At 43.6% G+C, this 23952-nt stretch overlaps 1 protein-coding gene across 2 annotated transcripts; it reads right to left on the reverse strand.

Moving 5' to 3' along the window:
* Positions 1 to 1637: 1637 nt before the first annotated feature.
* Positions 1638 to 20187, reverse strand: slc35d3 (solute carrier family 35 member D3). 2 transcript variants are annotated; one of them, XM_030046527.1, is made up of 5 exons: positions 19949 to 20187; positions 17528 to 17738; positions 2797 to 2954; positions 2000 to 2380; positions 1638 to 1924 (listed from the first exon to the last, which is right to left on the reverse strand). In XM_030046527.1, exons 1-5 carry the CDS (start codon positions 20171 to 20173, stop codon positions 1646 to 1648), a joined length of 1254 nt encoding a protein of 417 aa, XP_029902387.1. In that variant the 5' UTR covers positions 20174 to 20187; the 3' UTR covers positions 1638 to 1645. The 2 variants fall into 2 exon arrangements, with proteins under 2 accessions (XP_029902387.1, XP_029902386.1); XM_030046526.1 differs by having other exon boundaries at positions 1638 to 2380.
* Positions 20188 to 23952: the final 3765 nt, after the last annotated feature.

A 23952-nucleotide genomic window follows, 5' to 3' on the forward strand; every position in this document is an offset into this window, starting at 1 on the left:
GCGTGGGATCATTGATTGATTTTATTGGAAAATGTCCCCGGCGTACAGAAACGTGTCTGAAAGAATGCATCACATCACCCGGCCGTTTGGGGGTCAAGCCGGTGTAACTTGGTGGAGAGTTTTAGAGCTGGGTACCGACGGTGGAGTCACCACGACTGAAAAAGAGAAAACGTTTGGTACTTAATCGTTCTTTTAACATCGTCTTTCATTTAATCAGTACGCATGATTTTTTTACCGAAGTGACAGCTGATTGGCTTGCCGTGTAGAACGACCACCAGACCTCAGTGTTTCCTCTGGGCGGATGGCAGGCAGCCAGGGGGCGCTGTCCTCGCCACTATCGCCACATTCAGGTCAAAAAAACAAACAAACAAACAAAAAACAACAATTTTTTTGGCCCGAATGTCAGACGTTTGGGGTCGACGTCAGTCCATCCATCACGTTAATGAATTCCTCTTGTTGGGAGGAATTCATTAAGGCAACGTTGGGGGAAACACTTCGCCTTCATTTCTATGTTTGTCCAAAGTAAACAAACTGTTTCACTAAAATGTCACTAAAACTGACAGAAACGGCAAATCCTGCAATGTTTGTGACAAGAAAATAACTTCTTTCATTAAAGTAACTTTTAATCAAAGTCTTGATATGCACGGGCAAAATTAAATGACCACCCCCATTGTACGTAATGCTGACTGGAGGGTACTATACATATTGAAAATTAAGCGGTTAAATAATGTTAATATTCCTAATAGGGTCTTTACATTTGATCATTTGAATCTGTTAAAGGGAAGAAGAAAAATATATTAAATTTCATTATTAAGAGTTAACAGCAAAATTTAAATGACCTAATAAGCTTTTATGCAACACAAGCATTGAAAAAGAGAAGCTTCATTTTGAATTCAATGCCGATGCTGGTACCCAGCCCTGGTCTCAGACGGAAAACAGCGTGTTTCATCTCAAGAGCCCACATCGAGACTAAAGGGAAGCCTCGGGAACTTAAGGGTTTTTTCCCGCAACACTCTGGAGCCTGACCTTGGAGAGTTTAGGGGGCGACACCTGTTGACAAATCGCTGCTCGAGCTTCAACTTGCCAAAGTCGGAGCAGGAAGAGGAGGTTTGATTTTCTATAAAAGAATCGTTTGAGTTTCTTACGATGATGGTTCCTCGGCTCAGAAGCTCACACATCATCTCCTGGGTTTGCGGTCTGAAAGGTTTCCCTCAAACCTCTCAAACCCACCCGATCTCAGCTTCCTGTACATCACGCAGCTTTACATTTTGGACCATTAGCGGTATTAAATATGCGGTATACATACATACATCTTATATCTTTTACACAAAACGAGGGCTGGCTTGTTGCCTGAGAGGAATGTTCTTGCACTCTCGGAGCCCTTCACGGTGAACATGTTTGAACTCTTCGCCAAAGAGCCAGCAGCTTCAGACAAGCAGCAGCCATGATCAGTGCTTCCCCATAAGCATCTGTCCAGCAGGGCTCGCCAAAGACAGAGACACAGACCCAGTCGTCCTCTGTGTCTCCTCAGGTATTTGTGTGTTTTTTGTTTTTTTTTCCCCACATCTGCTTTCTGCCCCAACATCCAAAGGCTTGTCCACCTTTAATCCCCCCCTTTTCTTGCACTTCGCTCGCTCTCCTGCCCTCACGGACTCTGCTGCTCCATGTTATCGATCAGCGTGTCCTTCTTCATGAACTGCAGGTTTCGGACGGACCTCCACACCCCGACGTAGCTGTCACTGAGCGACTGGCCGGGGGCCGAGCTCCCCTTGTTGAGGTGCTCCCTCTGCATCTCCAGCACCTCCGTCTCCGTCATGAACTTGGAGTCCACGCCTTGCTCTTCAACACCGGTCCGCAACTTTCCGTTAGCTAATCCGGCGTGCGCCTCCTCCCCGTCGCCTCCGGACTCGCCTTCTACCTCCGGCTGTCCGGATTCAGACGCGACGGCGGTGCCGGAGCCGGGCCCGACGCCGTTCAGGGGCGGCTTTTCTTGGTAAGCCTCTCCGGGCTGCGACTCGTCCTTCCCGGCTTCCTCCAGGTCCTGGTAGAGGCTCTTCTTCCGGGTCTCGAAGTACTTCACGGTGCAGTAGGTGATGGAGCCCACCGTGTTGACCACCACGCCGGCGATGAACAGGTTGGTCGGCTGCACGTCGTTGAACGCCACCATGCCGACGGTGATGGTGGCGATGCTCTTGACCACGCCCACGAAGCTGGTGGTGACGGCCGAGTTGATGTAGGTGCAGTGCAGCGTGGTGAAGTTCATGGCGCAGCCGATGAAGACGCAGAGGACGAAGATGCCGGTGATCTGCGGGTTCTGCCAGCCCTCGTACGACCACATGTTGACGGCGTCCATGGAGATGACGGCGCACACCAGCAGCACCTGAGGGTGAGGGACGTGGAGACAGCAAGAGAAAAAGAGTAAGACAAAGGTAAAGAGACAAAAAAATGCAGAGAGAGAAAAAGGAATATGCAGAGGAAAAGGGCAACATGATGGCAGAAAAAGACGAAGAGGCAGAGAGAAAAGAGGAAAAAAGAGAAAAAGTGCTTCAGAAGTGGAAGACAGATAATTAATTCGCAGACTTCAGACACATTATAAAGGTTAGCCGCGTTAGAAAATTGGCAAGGGCACTAATGGAGGCTCCATCACGTCGAATTCTTTCATTTATTTTTTTAAAAAATTGTTTAATACAGGCATTACAGGCAAATGATACACATAACACACACACACACACAATGACAAAGACAGTGACTGTGTGTGACCCTGACAGTGGTCGCTGCGTGTTAAACCCTCATTACCGGTGAGGCCATGATGGCGATGGCGTACTGCGCGGTGAGCGGCCCGTAGTCGCTGTCCAGACTCGTCTTCTGGATCAGGACCAGGTACGAGGCGTGGATGACCACCGCCAGGACGCCGGTGACGTAACCGAACGGATCACCGGTCAGATCCCCAGCACCTGGTGGGGAAACAGAGACAGGGAGAAATAATTAAAAAAAAAAAAAAAAAGAGTAGGAAGATAGAGAGAAAAAAGAAGGGAAGAGACAGAGAGAATGAATGAGTGTGTGTGTGTGTGTGTGTGTGAGGTATCATTATTTTTTAATTGAACGTATTTAACCCTCCTATTATGTTAGGGGTCAGTTTGACCCCAGCCAATGTTTAACATCTCTAAATAAATGATTAACATCTTTTTTTTTTTTTTTGCTTCATATTTAATGAGTTTTCCTAATGTAATGGGTAAACATGAAATTGATCATGATGATATGTTATCAATGTCCTGTACACACTCTGTACGCATCAGTTATAAATAACAAAAATCTGTACTTAGAAATAATATTAAGCCATTAAAACACCAAAAACTAATATTTCTTTCCAAGTTTAAGTCAATCAGTGAGATTTTATGGTGATTTGCATATTTTTTTCATAGTCATACTGGACATATAAGTGGGGGTGGTCGTGCTTTATTTAAAGGGCTGTTTAGGTCACCAACAAAGAAACATAAAGTACCTGACACATAAACTTTGGTAACAATTTTAATTATAATAAATTTGTGGAGGTTTAAACTGCTGGGGTCAAACTGACCCCAAACATAAAAGATGTTAGTAAATTTGACCATAACAGGAAGGTTAACCAGGAGTCTGATTGAGATTAAGGGCTCTAGTTTCCCGGCGCAGCGCGGGGTGGCGCAGTGAGGTGAACCCCGCGCAGAGCTAGTTTCGACCGGCGAAGCGGGAGAGGCGGACAGTGTCCAAGTTTCGCAGGCGGAGGTTCGCCGAGATGGGAGTGGCGGCGCAGCGGGGGGAGGTGTCAACAGATTCGGCTTGGCGCAGTGACAGTTTCGTGCCAAAAGGCTTCGCCGAGGTGCGCCAAAAGCTCGCCGTCTGAAACCACGTCTACTTTCAGCGCAAGGCGGAGCGGAGCCGGCGCAGTGGAAGTTTGGCTGACAGGCGCACATCACCAAAACCTCACAATCAGCACAAACGGTGCCAATCTCCTTTGATCTGACATCAGCTGTGACGGGACAGTTGATATGGAGATATATGTATGTGCTGATTGTGATCGTAGCATTGAATAGTGTTTTTTTCGGTATTTATTGCATCGTTCATGTGTCTGACATTCCGGAAGCCTGCCTGTGAGTTTTTGGTGACGTGTCCGCACTGCTCGCCGGTCTCCGCTCCGCGCCGGTCTCCTGAGCTCCGCTCCGCCTGCGGCAGTAGACCTCCATGTCAGCTGTGTAAACTTTCATTACGCCTTCACGCAGCGCATTTTAAAGGCAAGGACAGGGGCTCATTTGATTGGTTAAATGTGAATCGGCTGTGTCAAACCCACTCCATGCCTTCTCTCCTCCCCTCCGCCGGTAGGAGGGACGGCGGAGTACTTGCGCCACCGAGACCGGCGTGCCAAACTTGGAAAATCCGCCTGGCCACACCCAGTTGGCGAAGCGCATCTGCGCTACGCCCCCGCCTCGCCTGGTCTGCGAAACTAGAGCCCTAAGAGTCTCTTTTTTCAAAGGGAGACCTGGCCAAGAAAATAAATAGAAAACAAAAAAGGAGACAAACATCTGGGAAACTAGATCTATCTATCCATCTATCCATCTATCTGTCTGTCTTCTTCAAAAGAGAAAATAAATTCTAGTCAGTTACATAACCGGAACCTGCCTCTAATTCCTTCGTTTTGCATTTAAAAGCATTTAATGATATTAATTTGTCAAGTTTCAGTTCATTCTCTGAGGATGCAGAATACACAAACGTCCCTTTTTTTTCCAGTAGTAGAGTTGAGAGATGAAGAGAAAGAACGACGGAGGGCAAAGAAGCTGTCAAAAAAATGGAGGAAAAGAGCGACAAAACGTCAACGGAGGGATGTGTTTACGAGGCACGTGGAGAACGAGACGGAGGGAAATATTAGGGGAGCGAAAGAGGCGAGAAAGAGTTGGGGTTGCTTGAGGGAAAAGGATGGAGATGGTGAGGAAAGAGATGAAAAAGTGGGAGAGTGAGGAATGCAGTGAGGGAGAGGAGAGAGAGAGAGAGAGAGAGAGAGAGAGAGAAAAGGGAAAACGTGGGTGTGTGAAGGTGGGAAGGGAAAAGAAGAAGAATTGAGAGTTGAATTAAGAGGTAGAATGAAAGAGGAGGAGGCAGAAGGAGGGAGGAAGATGATAGGGAGAATTAATCCTTTGCTGAGTGTATATGTAGGCTGGAAACACAAATACTGAAAACAGCAATAAAACACACACACACACACACACACACACTCATGATACTGGTGCAATAATCCCACGTCAATTGTTGGTTTTAACCGAGCGAACCGCTGCTAAGTCACATTTTTTTTTTTTTTTTTTTTTTTGCATCAGGCCAAAACTGGTTTTCGTGATGATTTTCAGTCTCTTACAATTTAGTCTCTCCGATGCCAAAAGGCTGCATAAATTTGCAAGTGTTCAGGATTCAGTGTTGACAATGTTTATTCTCGTCAGGGTGGAAAACGCCTCCGAGACTCTCTTTAGCGTATGAGCTCAAACTCGATGAGATTACAGCGTTCAGTCAGGCTCGTGTGGCACTCAGTGGAAATGTTGCTTTATAATCCAGGCAAATTAATTAAGGGCTTCCAATAGAACATCAATAAAAAATGAGCTGCATCACCTCCATCACATCAGGGATGGCCAGATTTTTAATTAAAGGTCAGAATTTAAAAACACATGAAAAACACCTTATGTTTGAGTCCTTTCTCGTGAGATTGGCAGATGGGATTATTTCTCTGGCTCATTTCTCAGCCTTACTCGTAACGTTCAAAGATACACAGTTCAACACTATAGTCTGAAAAATCTGCCAGCAATGGGATTATGTTATGATCATTTCATGCTTGTGTATCGCTTAGCCAGCATCTTTAATGAGCCAAACTCAACTCAACAGCGCCATCTAACTGCTAGTTTAAGGTCAGGCAGTTTAAGGAGTTTGCTTTTCTTAGATGAAAATCTGAAAAACTCTTTCTCGTTATCCAGCTGTACCACGAGATTTCCCAGCAAATCCTCCAATCCGTACGACCACCCAGGAGGAAGATGGTCGGGAGAAAGTTTTGTTAAGATTAAAGAAAAGTTTGTCAAGGTTAGGGTTAGGAAAAGGTCAGGGTTAGGGTTACGCAGCCTAATCCGAGCTACCTAATATGAGTGAATGTTCGTTAATATTACTTAAAAACAAACACTGCACTAACTTGGACGTTGACTGACCCACCAACCTCTTTTTGTGCACTTCTGGCGCTTTTCCACTAGCACCCTCTCTGCTCGACTCTACTCGGTTTGAGAGCTTTTCCATTAGGTGGTAGTTTCTGGTAGCAGGTACTATTTTGGGACCTACTCAGCCGCGGTTCCAAGCGAGCTGAGTCGAGCCGAAATGTGACATAAACGCCGTGCAGGCCACTGATTGGACGAGGAGTGACGACACATGAGAGCGACTCCTGCACGAAAACAAACAAACAAAAAAAAACGGCAACAGCGACCATTGATCCTTGATGTTGGCAAAGTTGGAAAATGGCAAGCAAATGAAGAGGCGGAGACTTTTCTGTGCTTGGTGGCGGCCCAAAGAATCCAGAGGGAGCTGGACGGTGCGCCGCCTTGCGATGACGACTACACCCACGGCGAGGTGGTACTCAGTTGTGATGGAAAACCACCGAAACCGAAACCGAGTCGAGGCGAGTAGGTACTAGTCGAAAAGCGCCATTTGTTTTGCTCCCTTAACGCTTCACCAGGGTGTCATTCTTTAAAGGACCACTAGAGGTCACTTACCTCTAAATGTAACTATGCACCTGGGCAGTGAGGAGCCGGAAGTGAAATCCCTGTTATATTCTGTGATTAGGATTAGGATTATTAGCCCTAATGTCGTCACCATTGAAGGTGGACTGACCACGAGCAACGAGACTGTAAAACAACGATTTCTGCTCCTGTAGAAGCTACACGTCTGTATAAAATCAACCGTTTTTAGAAAAACGAGTTTGATTCACGGTGTCATGGAAAAGTCCTAGTACTCACCAGCTGACGTTACGCACGAAGCCGTTATGCTCGAGAATGCTCTTTAAATGCATGACGTTGTAGTTCTTTTGCAATTGGCGCCATCAGGTACACAGTCTTGAACCCGTGACTTTTTTCTCGTTTTTCTCAGTTTCTAAATGCAGATCTTATTTAGTCACACTAATCTCTGCGTACGTGGAACCGTATAAACTCAGCTGCCTTGATAAAACTCTGTGGTAAAGCTCACAGGAAAAACTTTTCTTAATCAGCTGCTGCACAAACGACCTTTGGGGTCGTTTTTTTTGCTGCAGGAGAGACTCCGATTTCACCGTTTTCTCTTGAGATGAAATTGTTGTTTCTTTTTGCATAGTGGCATGGTTTGGCAATCTGTCTTTAAAGAGCAGGAATTCACTGAACCAGATTGTCAATTGGGCCAGCAGACTTATTGGTGAGATACAGCTTAGCCCAGAAGCCCTGTATATGAGACAACTACAGCGGCTGACTGGTTCCATTTTATTGTTTGTTATCTGTGTTTACAACATCTATTGCACGTCTGTCCGTCCTGGGGAGGGATCCCTCCTCTGTTGCTCCCCTGAGGTTTCTTCCTATTTTTCTCCCTGTTAAAGGGGTTTTTTAGGGAGTTGCTCATCCGATGTGAGGGTCTAAGGACAGAGGATGTTGTATTTTTCTGTAAAGCCCTTTGGGACAAATTTGTAATTTGTGATTCTGGGCTATACAAATAAATAAAATTGAATTGAATTGAATTGAATAGGTGATAGAGCTCACCCTCTGTGTAGTGAATTTCAGCTCCTCCCATCGGGTCGCAGGTACAACGTTCCAAGGAGCAAAACCAAAAGACACAGATCCAGTTTCGTTCCTGCAGCCATCATACAGCTTAATAAGAACTAGGTTAGTTATTCTTTGGCATGGATGATGGTGGTGATGATGTTGATGATGGTGGTGATGATGATGATGATGGTGATGGTGGTGACGACAACGACGTTGTTGGGTCAGTGCTCATGATATGTTGCACTCTGCACTCTAAGGCTTTCCACTTTGCACTCCCTTTGAGGTCAAGCTTAGAATGTGTTATTGATTCTGATGAACTCCAAGTCCGAGGCCATGGTTCTCGACCGGAAAAAGGTGGCATGCCCTCTCCGGGTTGGTGGAGAAGTCCTGCCTCAAGTGGAGGAGTTCAAGTATCTCGGGGTCTTGTTCACGAGTGAGGGAAGGATGGAGCGTGAGATTGACAGGCGGATCAGTGCAGCCTCCGCAGTGATGCGGTCGGTGTACCGGTCCGTCGTGGTGAAGAAGGAGCTGAGCCGAAAGGTGAAGCTCTCGATTTACCAGTCAATCTACGTTCCTACCCTCACCTATGGTCATGAGCTTTGGGTAATGACCGAAAGGACAAGATCGCGGATACAAGCGGCTGAAATGAGTTTCCTTCGCAGGGTGGCCGGGCGCTCCCTTAGAGATAGGGTGAGGAGCTCGGTCACTCGGGAGGAGCTCGGAGTAGAGCCACTGCTCCTCCGCATCGAGAGGAACCAGTTGAGGTGGCTCGGGCATCTGTTTCGGATGCCCCCTGGACGCCTCCCTGGGGAGGTGTTCCGGGCATGCCCCACCGGGAGGAGGCCCCGGGGAAGACCCAGGACACACTGGAGGGACTATGTCTCTCGGCTGGCCTGGGAACGCATTGGGGTTCCCCCCGGGGAGCTGGCGGAAGTGTCTGGGGAGAGGGAAGTCTGGGCGTCCCTGCTTAGACTGCTGCCCCCGCGACCCGGTCCCGGATAAGCGGCAGAAGATGGATGGATGGATGGATGGATGGTATCATTAAAGTAAACTAAATAACTAACTAACTAACTAACTAAACCTTGGCTGTTTTGTCCTTTCACCCCGGTGTGGTATGCATGTGTGATGCAGAGGTTTTCCGTCCTGCATGGAAGTTTATGTGAACAAACTCTGCAGTTCGGTCCACAAAGCTGCTCTTTACTTGTTGTTTTACATGGAAACATGCGGCTGCAGCGTCACAGAGCCGCTGGCCTGCAACGTCAGTGGGTTCAATGGAGAGTTTGCAACATGTGCAAATACAGTAATAGTACAGAAGTAGATCTTAATTTGTCCCCGGGAGGCAATTAGTCCTGCCACAGCGGCAATAAAAACAACAGAGGATGAGACACACAAAATAAAAACCACGCATTCATAACCACAAGCACATATAAATATCCCACAGAAATAAAAGTACAAAAGTTAAAATATCAGTGAGGAAAGAAGGGAGGCATGGATGAAGATGTGCTGATGTGAATCCATCTTGTGGGAAAACCTCAATGCATTCTCACATGTACACACACACACACACACACGTGCTCTGTTTATTTAACATCCTGACCAACACACACCATGTGATCTCATATCTATAAAATTTAACTCTGAGCGTCACATGGATGAAAAGATAAGAGCAGCAAAGTGTAACACAAACACACACACACATACATGTACAGATATACACACACACACTCTCAGACCTATGATGCAGTGTGCATCATGGGATGCGGCACACACCAGCATATGACCACCAGCACTGTTGCCCGGCAATAATAAAGTATCTATCTGGTTATCTATCTGTCTATCTCTCTGTCGAAAGTGTGACCGTCCAAAAGTCATCCGTGCACGGGACCACATTCCCTCTCTCCCTCTCTCTCTCTCCCTCTCTCTCTCTCTCTCTCTCTCTCTCTCTGATAGCAGTGGCATGTTGCCCTGACTGGAGCATCAGTGTTAGAACAGAAAGTGTTTAATTGTCCTTGTTCGAGTACAATGAAATTCCCGATCAGTGCAATTAACAAGACAATTAAAGACAGACAACAAGCACACATCCCATAAATGCCATAAAAAGAATGGATGTTGCACTTAAAAACATTGTGTACTGCTTTTTAAAATGTCGTGAATTAAATTTTCTCATTTCATGATATCAATATCCAATTAAGAGCCACATTTGACCTGTGGCTCTGACTGAAACTGGCTCTGGAGTGAATAACCGCCAACCTCATCATGTCTACAAAACTTCCAAGAGAAACACCTTTACACACACACACACAAACACATACACACACTTTGTGCTGTTCCCTTTCAGTGCAGCTATGATGCCCTCCTCATCTTCGCTCACACACTCTTGTCTTAAGCCTCATAAAATCCCAGAATAATTCCATAATATAGCAACAAGTTCTCATAATTGAATGGAAAGTGACAACACGGCCACAGGTGAAGAAGCAACATCAAATTGAAGAGAACCGATCATCAGGAGAAGCATCAGCCTCCAGCTGACACGGTGGAGAGGATTATCCACTTGTTACTGTCAAATAGTTCAGTTTTGTTTATTATTATTATTGCACATTGTAAAAAAAAAAAAAAAAAAAAAAAAGGGCTTCTCAGGTTGGCCAAAAATGAGATGTACAGTTGTCCCTCGCTATAACGCGGTTCACCTTTTGCGGCCTCGCAGTTACACGGATTTTTTTAGTGCAATTTTGCATGCTTTTTTTTTTTTTTTTTACTGGACTTATTTTTCTACGAAGATTTGAACTTTGAGAGTTTAAACAAGAGAGAAAAGTGAGAAAATGTTAATGCCTGTCTGAGAAAAGTGTATAAAGTGTGTACACTGCAAAAAGTCAAAATCTTACCAAGATTATTTGTCTTATTTCAAGTAAAAATGTCTTATTTCTAGTCAAAATATAATACAAGCAAATTTTTCCTTGTGACACAAATGAACAAGTAAAAATTTGCTTGTTCCATTGGCAAAATTTGTTTCCTGTTTCAAGCTAATTTTCACTTATTTCAAGTAGATTTTCACTTGAAACAAGTGAAAATTGTCTAAAGACAAGTAATTTCTGAGCTGATCATGTCTTATTTTAAGTGTAATGAGATATTTTGACTAGAAATAAGACATTTTTACTTGAAATAAGATAAATAATCTTGGTAAGTTTTTGACTTTTTGCAGTGTAGTGAGGGGTTTTACAGCCTGAAAACATCTAGAATAATTGTAAACAATAAAGCTGACTACTTTGCGGATTTCACCTATTGCGGGTTATTTTTAAACGAGGGACCACTGTACTACATAAAAGCGAATACAAACAAATACAGGAAAAATCGAACCCTTCGGCGTCTGACTGAGTCACACCGGCCTTTCCTGCCTCCATCTCGTGTCGCTGTCAGCTGGTTACGGTTACGCACAAAACCTTTTTCACTGTTTCTGTTACGTCACCCGTCACCTGAGGTCCTCCCCGTCCCACACTGACGCCAGAGGGGGCCTTTGGCTTCAAACGGGAACTTTTTCTGCGTCCGTCTCAGACGCCTGAGGGGAGCGTCGGTATTTCAGTTTCTCCGTCTCTAACCTCTCTAACCATCGTCTCTTCTCTGTCTCTCACTTTTTTTTTTTTTTTTAGCGTCTCAGCATTCCACAAGGTGTTCTGCATGCTCTATTTATGTGACGACCACACACACTGGTCGACCACGTTGCACACACACATCACTAAACCTCCATTACACTTAAATCTGACGAGCGTTTCACCAAGGCAGCCACATTTGACCCATTTCGCCTCTCATCCTGAGATCCAGGCGCAGAAACACACCTTAAAAACATCAGTAAAGTGACGCCCTGTGCTTTACAGAGCTGAGCAGTGACATGGCAGACGACAAGGATGAGAATTTGTGTCTTTTAGTTTTGGCTGATGGATGTCTGAGGTGAGAACCAGAGGGCAGGGACTCAGATTCAAAGTGCAAAGGGAGTCTCCGGTCAGATCCAATGGATTCTGCTTTCCTCAACAACTGTTTGTTGAGCACTTCAGACACACGTTCCTGCTGAGCTCCAGTGATTTTGCTACTGACCTTCAGCCTCGCTAATGAGTTTGTCTGTTTGAGGTTGAGAGATGCAAACCAGCGGATTCAAAAAAAAAAAAGCAAGTGGCTCAATAAAAGATTTCTAAAACAATCAGGGATCGATCTGCCGACCCAGAACTTGGCCGGCTCCCTGTTTTTCCCCACTCAGCACAGGTCGTGTGTATTCTGGTCAAAGGTCGTCTTATTGTCAGTTACAATGCAGCTGCAATCGGATAAAGTCCTGTACACTGCAAAAACTCAAAATCTTACCAAGATATTTGTCTTATTTCAAGTCAAAATGTCTTATTTCTAGTCAAAATATCTCATTACACTTAAAATAAGACATGATCACCTAAGAAGTAACTTGTTTTTAGACCATTTTCAATTGTTTCAAGCTAATTTTCTCTTGACACAAGTGAAAATTGTCTAAAAACAAGTTACTGCTTAGGTGATCATGTCTTATTTTTTATTCTTGGTAAGATTCTGAGTTTTTGCAGTGTAACTGGCTTGTCTTTAGCCCCAGTGTCTCAAACACCCGGAGCTGCTGCTCAATTAACCCAAACAAACTGTTTGTCCAAGTCTATCGATGTTGATGTTAACATCTGATAACAACCTGCTAATGCTTGCTGCCCACATGTCTTTGCTAATATGAGCATCAGATGTGACACTTGATCGAGTTAATTGGTCAGACATGGAGGACATTGCAGGACTCTGAGGTGCCGCACTGAGTCTATGGAAGGGACTATCAAGTAAGTGTAAAAGAAATAATTTGACATTTTAGGAAGTGTTTTCTCAGAATGATGCATCTCATGTAAAGCATTTCCACGTCCATGTTTCTCATTTTTCTCCATCTCAGCTGGAATATCCCTGCACACTTTACTCTTGACAAAACCTTCCATTTGTCTTATACTGACTCTTCATGCAGCTCTTAGGCTCCTGAAGAAACAGTTGCATCACATAAATCCTCCTAAAACCACAACATGTCACTTTGACATTTCAGATAAACAATGTGTTGCATTTCACTTACATTAATTTAGGAATATCAGGCATCTTCCATAAATCATGTCATAATTAGGATACCACAAACTTGATATTGATCCTCTCATCTTTGCTGTAAGCTCTTTTCCAAAAAAATAAAGTAAAATGTTCCTTTTAACCTCTAAGTGTAGTTGTATTTGTGGTATTGCTGCCTTGCTCTCTGAGAACAAACTGGATGCTGTTAGTTTATGTAAGAGCTGGTGGAGGCAGACTAATAAATCAAAGTAGAGCCTTGGCCATGTTTTCCACTGGAGACGACGCTGCAGCATCATCCACACCTAAACAAGTGCATGTTTGTCCGGCCTCTGAATAGATGTTGGTGCGCGCATCATGTGGCAGCAGCTGCAAGGCAATTTGAAAAAAAATCACAAGATCTCGATTAAATCTCAAATCAAGATATTTTTTTTTCCCATGCCAGGCGCTACAGACGTGATACGGTTTTAGATAACATACTGAGACAGAAACATAAAGTCCAGTTTAATCGTATCTCTCATCAACAAATGGGGCCGTTTGTCTTCATGGTTGTATTGTGTGTGTGTGTGTGTGTGTGTGTGTATGTGCAGGGAACATAACGTGCAACAGGATGCACAGCATGAGGATTTATGTTTGCCCTGGGCCACATGCATCATGCATCATGCATCATCATCATCATCTTAACGTGGTTCTGCACGTTGCTTTCTGTGCAAAGTTAGCCATATATGTCCACAAATGGTGCTTGTGTTGTCTATTCGCATATCTTTGATCAGATTTCAGCTCAAATATTTTCAGTTGCACTCGAGAAATTGCTCATTTTAAGTACAGGAGGAGAATCTAGACATTTAATCTTAATACTATTATTTATATCTGGAGCTGGTGGAAGTTTGTAGAGTTACAACAGGATTTTTTTTTTTTTTTGACCTGTTATATGACAGTGCTGTTATGCAAAAACACTTTGTGCTGCTGATGTTGCATAAGCAATGCATTAGCAGTCACTCTTGTCTGTGAAATCTCTGATGTGTCAGTGCTTTCAAATATTTGAAGGATTAGACTGAAAACAGAGGGGAAGAATTTGTCTAAAAAAAAAAGGAAAGTTAGTGCACTGGTTCATGCAACTCACACACAGTTTTGTTTAAATTGAACTTAATTTAATCAATTCTTATGCGTTTTTTTGACTTTTTGACTTTGGTTACACTCGGTTTTCTTGACTGTTTCTTGTAGGCTCTACTCGTTTTTTTCACGTTCAGTCAACCAACTCAAAATAAGATGTTCAAGCAACTCCAAAAAAAATCCTTGGAAAATGTTGCCTCGATTTTTGAAAGATTTATCAAAGTTTACAGTTTTTAGAGAAAGAGCAGTGCCTTGAGTCGTCTGTCTCTGTGAGCTACGCCGACTTCGACCTCACATTTTAGCAGAAAAGTAGCAAAAGTGTCACGACCTACACTGTCAGCAACTCTACATGACGAAAAGTATGGAGTCGAAGAGCCAATTCCATCGATTCTCAGATTTTAAACCAGAGTCGGAGTCGATTCCAAAAATTCAAGCATCGTGCACTGTGTGCCCTTGGGCCAAACACGGCAGATTAGACAGTTCAAGTCAAGCAGGACGTAGAGGCACGTTGGCATGAACTGGTAAGAAGAAGCTTTGTGCTAAACAGCAGTCTAAATGTGAACGTTTTCCACTCAGGATGTGACCATTTGGCTTTGAAGGACCTGGATCATACAACATAGCGAACTCTGCTACTGGAACTATAAAGAGCAATGGCAGAAATATGCTTTTTGAGTAAACTGTAAAAATCCAATCAGCAGCGTCAAAGAGACTGACAATGTAGTGCCAAACTCCATTCTGACGGTGAAAACATTGAAATAGAGGAATGACACAAATTGTTCCTGGAAGTTTCTAGTTCAGGGCCTCTGATTGGTCCATCAGCCCGTCCCTGATGTGACTGTGAGCTGTCCACAGCCGCTGTTGCTCGTGATCTTTGAATCTTCACCATGGCTGCTTCTAACCACGTTTTTGACTCCTCCTTCCAGCCTGAGGAGGACCCAGCGCGAGTCAAAACCGCTCAGCGTTCTCCTAATCTCCTTTGCATGATTGTAACTTGGATATGCCCGAACCAATAAAGGCATTGTAACTTACATCCTTGGCGTGATGCGAGCGTGCCTGAGGTAAGCTCCTCTTCTCTAGCACCCCATATATATTTTCCTCATGGCTGCCACAGGGTTTGTCGCGTCACTCGCCCACCAAATCTTGCAGCGAGGGAGCTTTAATCATCCTCAGGACATTCATTAATGGGATTAATGTAGTACTTCAAGGCGGCCGATGGAGCCAGATAGCACTATCGCACCCAGGATCACATTTAATATTCTCTTTTGAACAGTTTGGTCAAAAAGCGCCTCGCAGAAAACCGAGAATGCATACAGATGAGAATAACACGTAAAACAAAGTATGGCAAGAATAAAAAATAAAAAAAAAATCAGAGGAAATACATCACAGCTGCCAAGGAGTGTGTTAAAAGCTTGTGTGTGTGTGAGTGTGCAAATAAGTAGCCTACTCACAGATAATGAACACAAAGGTTCATCACCCACACACATTAAAATGTCCCATCTGCATTAAGGTGACACCGATTAAAATCAAGTGTGTGTGTGTGTGTGTGTGTGTGTGTGTGTGTTGTGGCTAATGGAGAGCCTCTCAACCTATTAGGTTCACAACACCCAAAAACAAAACACTGTTTGCTGGCAATCCCATTTTTCAGGCATTAAGAAGCGAAATGTTGACTACATGATTAGTTTCCTTTCTTTCCTTTTTCTTTTTTTTTTGTGACATTATCTTTCATGATTAAGCATCGGAAGCAGACTGGAATTAAAGAAATCATGTATTTTCCCTGGAAGAAAAGGCTTATTTATCATCAAGATAAAAAACAATCACATTTGCCTATGAGATTCATATTTTTTCACATTTCATTAATTACATCACGACCCCTCCCCTCTCGCTCTCACCCCCACCCAGTTTGAGATCTACTGGGTTAATGGACAATCCGTGATTATTTCTGGAAATTCATTATCGACTGGTGGTGTTCATTACTTCAGCATCATTAGGGGGGAAAAATGGAGTCTGCTGCTGGGAAAGATGCTTAACGGATCTTTGTGGGATCCCAAATGAAACGTCGCAGTACGAATAAAACATATTCAAAACATATTCTTTTAGTTGTCGGTTGTCATGTATAGGATGTTGTGAGAGTTAATGAGAAGACAGCAAAAGAGAAAGTGAAGGAGAGTAAAAGTGTGAAAGTGAAGGAGAGGTATAGAAACGGAGAGGAAAAAAGCAAGACAGACATTTCAAATATGGTGTTGGAGCCTCATCTCTTTGTATAATAATACTTTTCTTTGCAGATGATGAACTAATCGACCGCTGAAGGCAGAGCCAAGCCAAATGAACGCTTCTTCAAAACAGTGGAGCCAAAGCCCAAATTGAAAATCTGCTATGAAAGAAGATCAAAGGCTGTGCTGGAGTGAAGGCTGATCGATCTTCTGCAATCAAACAGAATCGGCTTCCAATCAAAAAAACAGATTTGAGAGCAAAACTATCAAGACTGCAATCAAATTTTTTCATTGCAAATAAAATAAATTGGTGACTAAAATGCGAACCAAAAATTTTTGCTCGTGAATCCAAAAGTTTTGATTTCTACTGAGCTGAATCTTGTGGGCGGGGCCTACGCTGAAAGATGTAAGACACGTCCTTATTGGTCAGTTTCGATCACATGGACAGTTTGGCAGCATCCAGTTGTGTAACAGGACAGCAGCCATTCAGAGCCAGAAGGTGGCGGTAATAATATTATTACATTATAACTGTGGATGTATTACTGGATTATAATCGTGGATGTAAAGCTGTCACTCTGATCGAGACTGGCCAATAGGGACGCGTCTTTCATCGCATAGGTCCCGCCCATGAGATTCAGCTCAACAGCAAGCGAAACCTTTGGATTTGCAAATAAAAGTTTTGGATTCATAAACAAAACTTGCACTTTAGTCACAAATTTAAATTACTTTTTTTTTTTATTGAAGTGTCAATATTTTTACTCTCAAATCTGTTTTATTGCAAATCTATTCTGTTTGTTTCAGTGATTTCAATGATTTCAGTGATTTAAGCTGCAGCAGCGCTCCACCAACGTCTCTGGTTGGACTTATTTTGTAACCATAGCAGCCAAAAATCATCAAACACAGACAGTGATACCAGTCTTTTTTTTTTGTTTTTTTTTTCAATGGGTTTTATACATCAGCAAAGTCAAATGTATTTAAAAGCTCGTCTCCTATTGGGCAGCAGAGTAAAGAGCAGAGAACGCAGGAATCCGTCGTAGCCCATCGGTTTTTCAGTTTTTATTCCTTGCAACTACAAATGATTGCTTTTTTAAGGGTTACTGTCAACAGGTGTCAACATTTTTATTTTCTCTTCTGTTTTTCCATCGTGAAATGTGGAATCTTGGTAACCTCGATATTCCTGAATTCTCCCACTTGAACAGTAATTTCCGACTTATGAAGTTACATTCATGTCAACAGTTCCCAATTGTGATAATCCTGTAATTACAGTATTTCCAGAATGACTTGAGGGCAGCTTATGAGGGTGTGTGCATTAATGTGTGTGTGTGCGTGTGTGTTTACCAGCCAGCGCGGCTCCACCGGTTGTGATGAGGACAGCGGTTACCACGCCGACGGACGGCACGCCGTTCCTCAGCACGCACACGCCGATGCTGAGCGTGAAGAGCGGCAGGCAGCGCTTGAACACCACGTACATGGGCAGGCTGAGGCCGCGCAGAGACCACAGGGTGAGCGTGGACTGCAGCGTGGACAGGATACACACACTGGCAAACTCCTGCAGGGACACACACACACACACACACACAGAGAAGAAGGAGGAGGAAGGTCAGTGCCAGTCCATCAGCTGATTATTTGGTTTGTAAATCAAGAAAGTGGTTTCCCCTTGACTTCCATACATTTAGACTCTTTGCTGCAAGCATAGTCACCATTTATTGAGCATTAGGAAGAATAAAGGAATAGTTCAACCCAAAATATAGAAAAAAATCTGATTTATCCATCCTGATAGTTTCTATACAGCTCTTAAAAGTAAAAATTTGAGCCGCATAGATACAGTTTGCCTGAGTTCTTCCCAGGGCTGTGGATTATCTTTGCCATTGCCTTTGGGAAGGGCTTCACACACTTTGAGCTCCACAGACGCATGCCCACCCAGTCCCACTGTACTGGCGTGAAGGGAGACAGACTGGAAACCTCGCCAAATCACATGCAACTGTCTGGGTGGATAAACTGCACCAGGGATAAATGGGGAAATATCTTTTTTTTTTAAGGCGACTCTGCACCTCTCAGCCCCCAGCCCGAGTGCGCTGCATTTACATCATATGGCTCGTTCTGATTGGTGCAAGCATTTTTATGTAATAAGGCAGCGACGCCCTGAGTGACGTCGCTGTCGAGAACAGAGAGGAGCGACGATTCTCACTCGCACTGTGCTCAACTCACCAGACGGACTTTCAAGGCTAAAGAAGTCACACAATATTTATACAGGACAAAAAAAAAAAACAAGAGAAAAGGGCATGGGCTAATACCACATCAACTTCAACCATTTGCTGGGAAATAACTAATGAATTCGATGTGGTTGGTTTGTTATTACATCATCTTTCTCCTCTGTTTTGATTCTCACAACTTTGTATTTTTCACATTTTCACAGCACTGTCCCTTCTGTGTGACACCCTGCCAGTGTTAATATAAATATTGATAATTGTGGATTACTGTTTAGTGCTGAAACCGAATCACTCATCATCTCAGTGCCTCTCTTTGGTTGGTTTTTGACAGTTTACATTTGGCAGAGTGCTTTGGTGATACATCCAGTACGCAGTCACGCCAATAATAAAGCTGATGAATTGCATCATTTGGTCATTTAGTCGATCAGGCAGCAAATCTGCCAGTTGGTCAATTGGCCGGTCAATCATTCATCCAGACGATCAATCAGTCCTTTAGTCAATCAGCCAATCAGGAGATGGAAAATGCCAGCATGCAGTTTTAACATAGGGGCTAGCTGCCTTGTTAATTAACATTTTGGTGTGTTTGAGGAGGCAAATTCAAACCAGTTGCTCCAGAGCAGCCACTCAGCAGCAGGCTGTGGTTTCACTGGGCAGCTCCCACTGTAGCAGCTGCTCAGCCAGAAATAATATATATTTTTTTTTTACAGCGTCAGAAAAGCCTTAACTGTGATGTCTTGGGATCTGATGCACCTGAAAAGTGATCTGGACAAAAAGCTATTAAAGCCGCAGTGTGAGTGTCTGCCAAGCTGTGCCAGGATTTTTCACTCATTCACACATTTTATTAACATGAACTCACACCGATGCAGCCGACTGATGACGTAGCAGCTGGAAAAAAAAACACTTTGCACTTTCTCCCTTTGGCACACACGTCACTGTGTTGGTCAGATAAAGACGTTTCCATGTGAAAGACACTGAGACAGAAAACTTGAAGCCTAAAACTTCCCATTATCTTTTGCCCCTTTTTCCCCTGATTTCACGGGCAGCTTTAGGGCAGGATGTGGACTTGGTGATAAAACACTATCACTGTGGCACATTACCACCTACAGAAAAGGAAGTTTATCTGAAAAGTATGCACTTTAGGAAGTTTTAATGATGATAATAGTGGTGTAATAATAAAAAACAGCTTTGCACAGCTTGCCACTTTAACAGAACAACTTGCAACAGTGTAATGAAAGGTCTACCTGGGAAAATAAATAATATATATATATATTAAATAATATTGATATCTACTTTTCTGAAACACCCTGTACATAGTCTCCAAGTCCATGGAAGATGGTAGTTTGGGAATCACCAAGTTACCTAAGTTAGACCTACAATAAAATAATGACATTACTTTTTAGACTAAAGGATGCACATGTTGGAAATTAAGGATTAGAAATTAGGAATCAGAGACACCCATTTGCCATCTTGAGATAAAATACTCTGCTTTCCACAACGAGGGCACATGAAGCCTTTGGGCTCCGTTATTTTGCGACTTTTTTTTTTTTACCTTGGAGAGCTGCAGGCTGAAGGGGGGGATCTCCACCTTGCCCAGCCGCCGGAGCGTCTCCAGGCTGAGCGCCGCAGTGCTGCTGGTCAGGAACTGGATGAGGGTGAGGAAGCTGAAGTCGTAGGTGCTGATGAGGAACTTCAGCAGGATGTTCAGGGAACCGGAGAAAACGCCGTGCGCAACGGCCACGGAAATCCCCAGCAGGCGGCCTTTACACACATCCATGGTGCGCGCTGTTCGTCCTCTGGCGTGGAAAGTAAAGTAAAAAGAAGGGCTAAGAAGAAGCAGCGCAGGGATGGGGGCTCCCCTTGAGAAGGGGGTTTCTTTTCTTTTTTTTTGGGAAGGGGAGGTTGGTCTTTACGCACGGCCGGGACGCACCGCTGCCTGGATGGAGAGCAGGAGGGAGAAGAGGGGAGGAAGGACGCGCGGCTGTTAAAACAAACAAATAAATAATAAACGTCCCAAGTTATTAGCCTGCCGTGTGGGAAGGAAAATCAATCTGCATTCAGGGACTGTCAATGAACACGTCCGATCTGAGAGGAGGAGAGGAGGAACAGGGAAGGAGGAGGAGGAAGAGGAGGAGGAGGCGGAGGAGGAGGAGGGGATCCTTGGTTCGGTTCTGCTGACGCGTCTCTCTCCTCCGCTCTTGTTAATTGAAACTGCAGCAGTTCAGTTCAGCTCAGTTTAGCGCCTCTATTCCCACCAGGAATCACATTCAGAAATTCCGTCTTTTTTTTTTTCTCTGTGAGTTTCCATTCACACAAACCAAAGATCAGACTTCATCAGCGGCTTCTCCTTCACTGTCTGCGCTCTTTTCTCCTCTTCTTCCTCCCTTTCGGTCCACGTCCAGAGCCGGAGGGATGGAGAGAGAGAGAGAGAGAGAGAGAGAGAGAGAGAGAGAGAGAGAGAGAGAGAGGATGTCCTACAGTAGGTGTACAGTAGATGTACAGTAAAGGGGAGCTCGTCCTCTGTGAGCACCGCTGGAAGTGAAATATGACATTTTGCCGCAGCGCCACTTGGCTTTGTACCCGAGAGAGAGAGAGAGAGAGAGAGAGAGAGAGAGAGAGAGAGAGAGAGAGAGAGAGAGAGAGAGAGAGAAAGGGGGGTCATGCTCCTCTAACGTGACAGTATCATTGCCAATATTGTTCACTGCTCAAATGCCAATAAAGCTAAAGATCTGATTTGAGCCCAGAGAGAGAGAGAGAGCAGCTCTGATTAACTTTCTCTCTCTCTGATTGGCTGGATCCATAATGCAGTGCTGCATAATGAGCCGTACAGGACTTTAAAAGAAAACCAATGTGTGTGTGTGTGTGTGTGTGTCTTGTACCAGTAAATTAAAGAAGGAGACACACTGGATAAATGTTTCCCGGTTACCATTTCCTCTGTCACACACACTGTTTCTCTCTCTCTATTTGTTTTTCTGTCTCTCTCTCTCTCAGTGTGTGTGTGTGTGTGTGTGTTTCCAGCTATTTCTCTCCCTCTCTCTCTCTCTGACTCAATTTCATTTCAATTCTAAGCTTTATTGGCATGACATGACACAAGCTATCAAGTGCTGCCAAAGCGTGAACGTATTTTTCACATGATTATATCTATCTTAAAGAGAAATTAAATGAACAAATCTATGCCTGTACAAAAAATAAATTGAATGAGTGGGTAGAGAGCAGTGATAATGCTTACACCCCCCCAACCTGCTTTCATAATTCTCTCTCACCGTCTGTTTCTTGGTGTGTGTAATTGTGTGTGTGCGTGGTAGTTTTCTTGCTCACAGGGTGATGCTTTATTGGCACAAACGTTGCCAAAGCATATTGTGTTCTCATATTCAACCAATTAATTAATCAGTCAATAAAAAAAAAACAATGCTAAAATACAATGTGTGATGCCCTATGTTTAGCAAATACAACCTAAATCCTGGCTTGAAAGTTGCTCTTTTCTCACCGCACACACACTTTTTAATAAAATTTTAGATACACATACAGATACAGAAGACTTTACTGATCCCCAAGGGGCAATTCAGTTTCATATCCACCATTCACACAACATGATAGAGACATAAAAAAAAAAAAAAAGCAAAAAGCATCAGGACATCATGGTGTGGCGTGGAAAATGCCAAATAAATGCAAATAAATAAAAATGGGGCAGAAAGTGGAATAAAAGCAATGATTAAAAAAAATAATAATAAAAGATTAAAACTGCCCAGAATAAAAGGCAGTAAAAACCTTGATATTAAAAAATGCAAAGATGATAAATTAATTAATAAATAAGTAAATAAATACCTCCATATGAATTGCACAAGCTGCCCAATGATAAAGCAGTTATTTTTAGACCAATTCTGTGTTCAGTGGCGTTACAGCCGAGGGAATGAAAGACTTGGCGTGACGGTTGGTCTTCCTGGGAGGCAGCGAATATCGCCGACCTGATGGCACGAGTGCAAATTCATTCAAGATCTGACATTTTGGTTCCAATAACTTTGGAGCAGACCTTTACAACATAATTTAAACCGTTCCCGTCCTTCACAGTCAAATTGTTGAACCAGCAAATAAAGGAGAAGGTGAGGAGACTCTCATTGTATGACAAATACACAGAACACAGAATAGATTCGGAGTTGATTTTACACAGTAAGTGAATTCTCTGATGGGTACGTTTGTCATCTAATTCAGAGTTGATGTCTTTTTTTTGTTTGTTTTTTCCTAAAATCAGTGATGAGTTCCTTGGTTTTGCAGACATCGAGGTCTAGGAAAGTATCGTCGCACCGCTCAACAAAATCAGAAGAAAACTGTCATCTTTATGAGACCGAACAGTAAAAATAAGGCATGTTTACTGACTCCAATAAACAGCAAATCTGTATTTTCTACTCATGTAGAAATGCTATTTATACAAAGTCCAATTTCTTTTCATTTATGTGCAGTTATGTTCTCTCGTCCCTTAAATTTAAGATAGTGACAAATTTTGATGTAGGTATTTTTTAAAGTCTCTCTGTCTCTTATGCTCTCCCTCAACATAGTTTTCCAAGTCTTGCTCTTCCCCTTTTACTTTGTCATCCTCTCTCTCTCGCTCTCTCTCTCTCTCTGCAATAAGCAATCAGGCGTGGAAACATTACCATCATTCATGACAGGCGTGGAAACAGCTTGGACAATATTTTAATTGAAATATTTCATCAGAAAATCAGTTTCCAGGCCACAAGGGAGGAAGATCCGCCCTTATCAACCGCAGACCATTAGCTTCCAATTAATACACCAACACAGTAGAAGAAGAAGAAGAAGAAGAAGACGTTTTCCATGCTAAGAGATTAGGAGTGAGCTGAGGATTTAGACCGGGACCGCTCCCTGCAGGGCGAACAACTCCAACGCACACATCCATCACTCCACGAAATACAGGTAATACAAATTAAGTCGGCCATAATTTACTTTAAGACACAGTCAAGGAAATGGAAAGGCTTAGAGCTATTTTGACACGACTTTTCAAATTAATACGCATAAATTAAGGGATAAATAAGAAGACGCATGCAGAGCAGGTGAAAGGAGAGGAAAAAGAGGAGGAGGAGAAAGGTGTTACCCCTTTTTGCACTGCAGGAACTGTCTTGGGAACTATTTTAAGGAACCAGGAACCTTTAACCCCCTTTCTACTGGAGGAACCAGCTCCTGTTTTCGCCCAGGCGGTTGAGTTCCTCGGCCCCAAAACGGTCCCTCCAACTGGGGCAGGACTCTTTGATTTCCTGGGTCCATCAGGGTGGAGGTTTAGGCCTGAACATCCCTGATTGGTTGAAACGTATTACACAACAAGTGTGCGAGTATCACCCCAGTCATTTTTCAAAACCATAAACAAGGACATCAAACAGAAATGACTGAAAAATTGTTCTGTCAAGAGATCATTTGACTTTCATCTTTATTCTCTTTTCTATCATCCGCAATCTCATTTTCGACCTCTCAGCGTCTCCTCTCCAAAACCAAACGCAACATCACGGCTGCACTGAAGGAAACAAGAAGTCGTTCACCAAGGCTGCAGCT

Source organism: Myripristis murdjan, chromosome 24 (genome assembly GCF_902150065.1).
Source record: "Myripristis murdjan chromosome 24, fMyrMur1.1, whole genome shotgun sequence".
Lineage (NCBI taxonomy): Eukaryota > Metazoa > Chordata > Actinopteri > Holocentriformes > Holocentridae > Myripristis > Myripristis murdjan.

Coding starts and splice junctions, on each gene's coding strand:
- slc35d3 (XM_030046526.1), bottom strand. CDS start 20,173: ATGGATGTGTGTAAAGGCCGCCTGCTGGGGATTTCCGTGGCCGTTGCG. Junction 17,739..19,948: donor TCAGCCTGCAGCTCTCCAAG/GTAAAAAAAAAA, acceptor GTGTCCCTGCAG/GAGTTTGCCAGTGTGTGTAT. Junction 2,381..2,796: donor TCGCCATCATGGCCTCACCG/GTAATGAGGGTT, acceptor CCTCACCCTCAG/GTGCTGCTGGTGTGCGCCGT.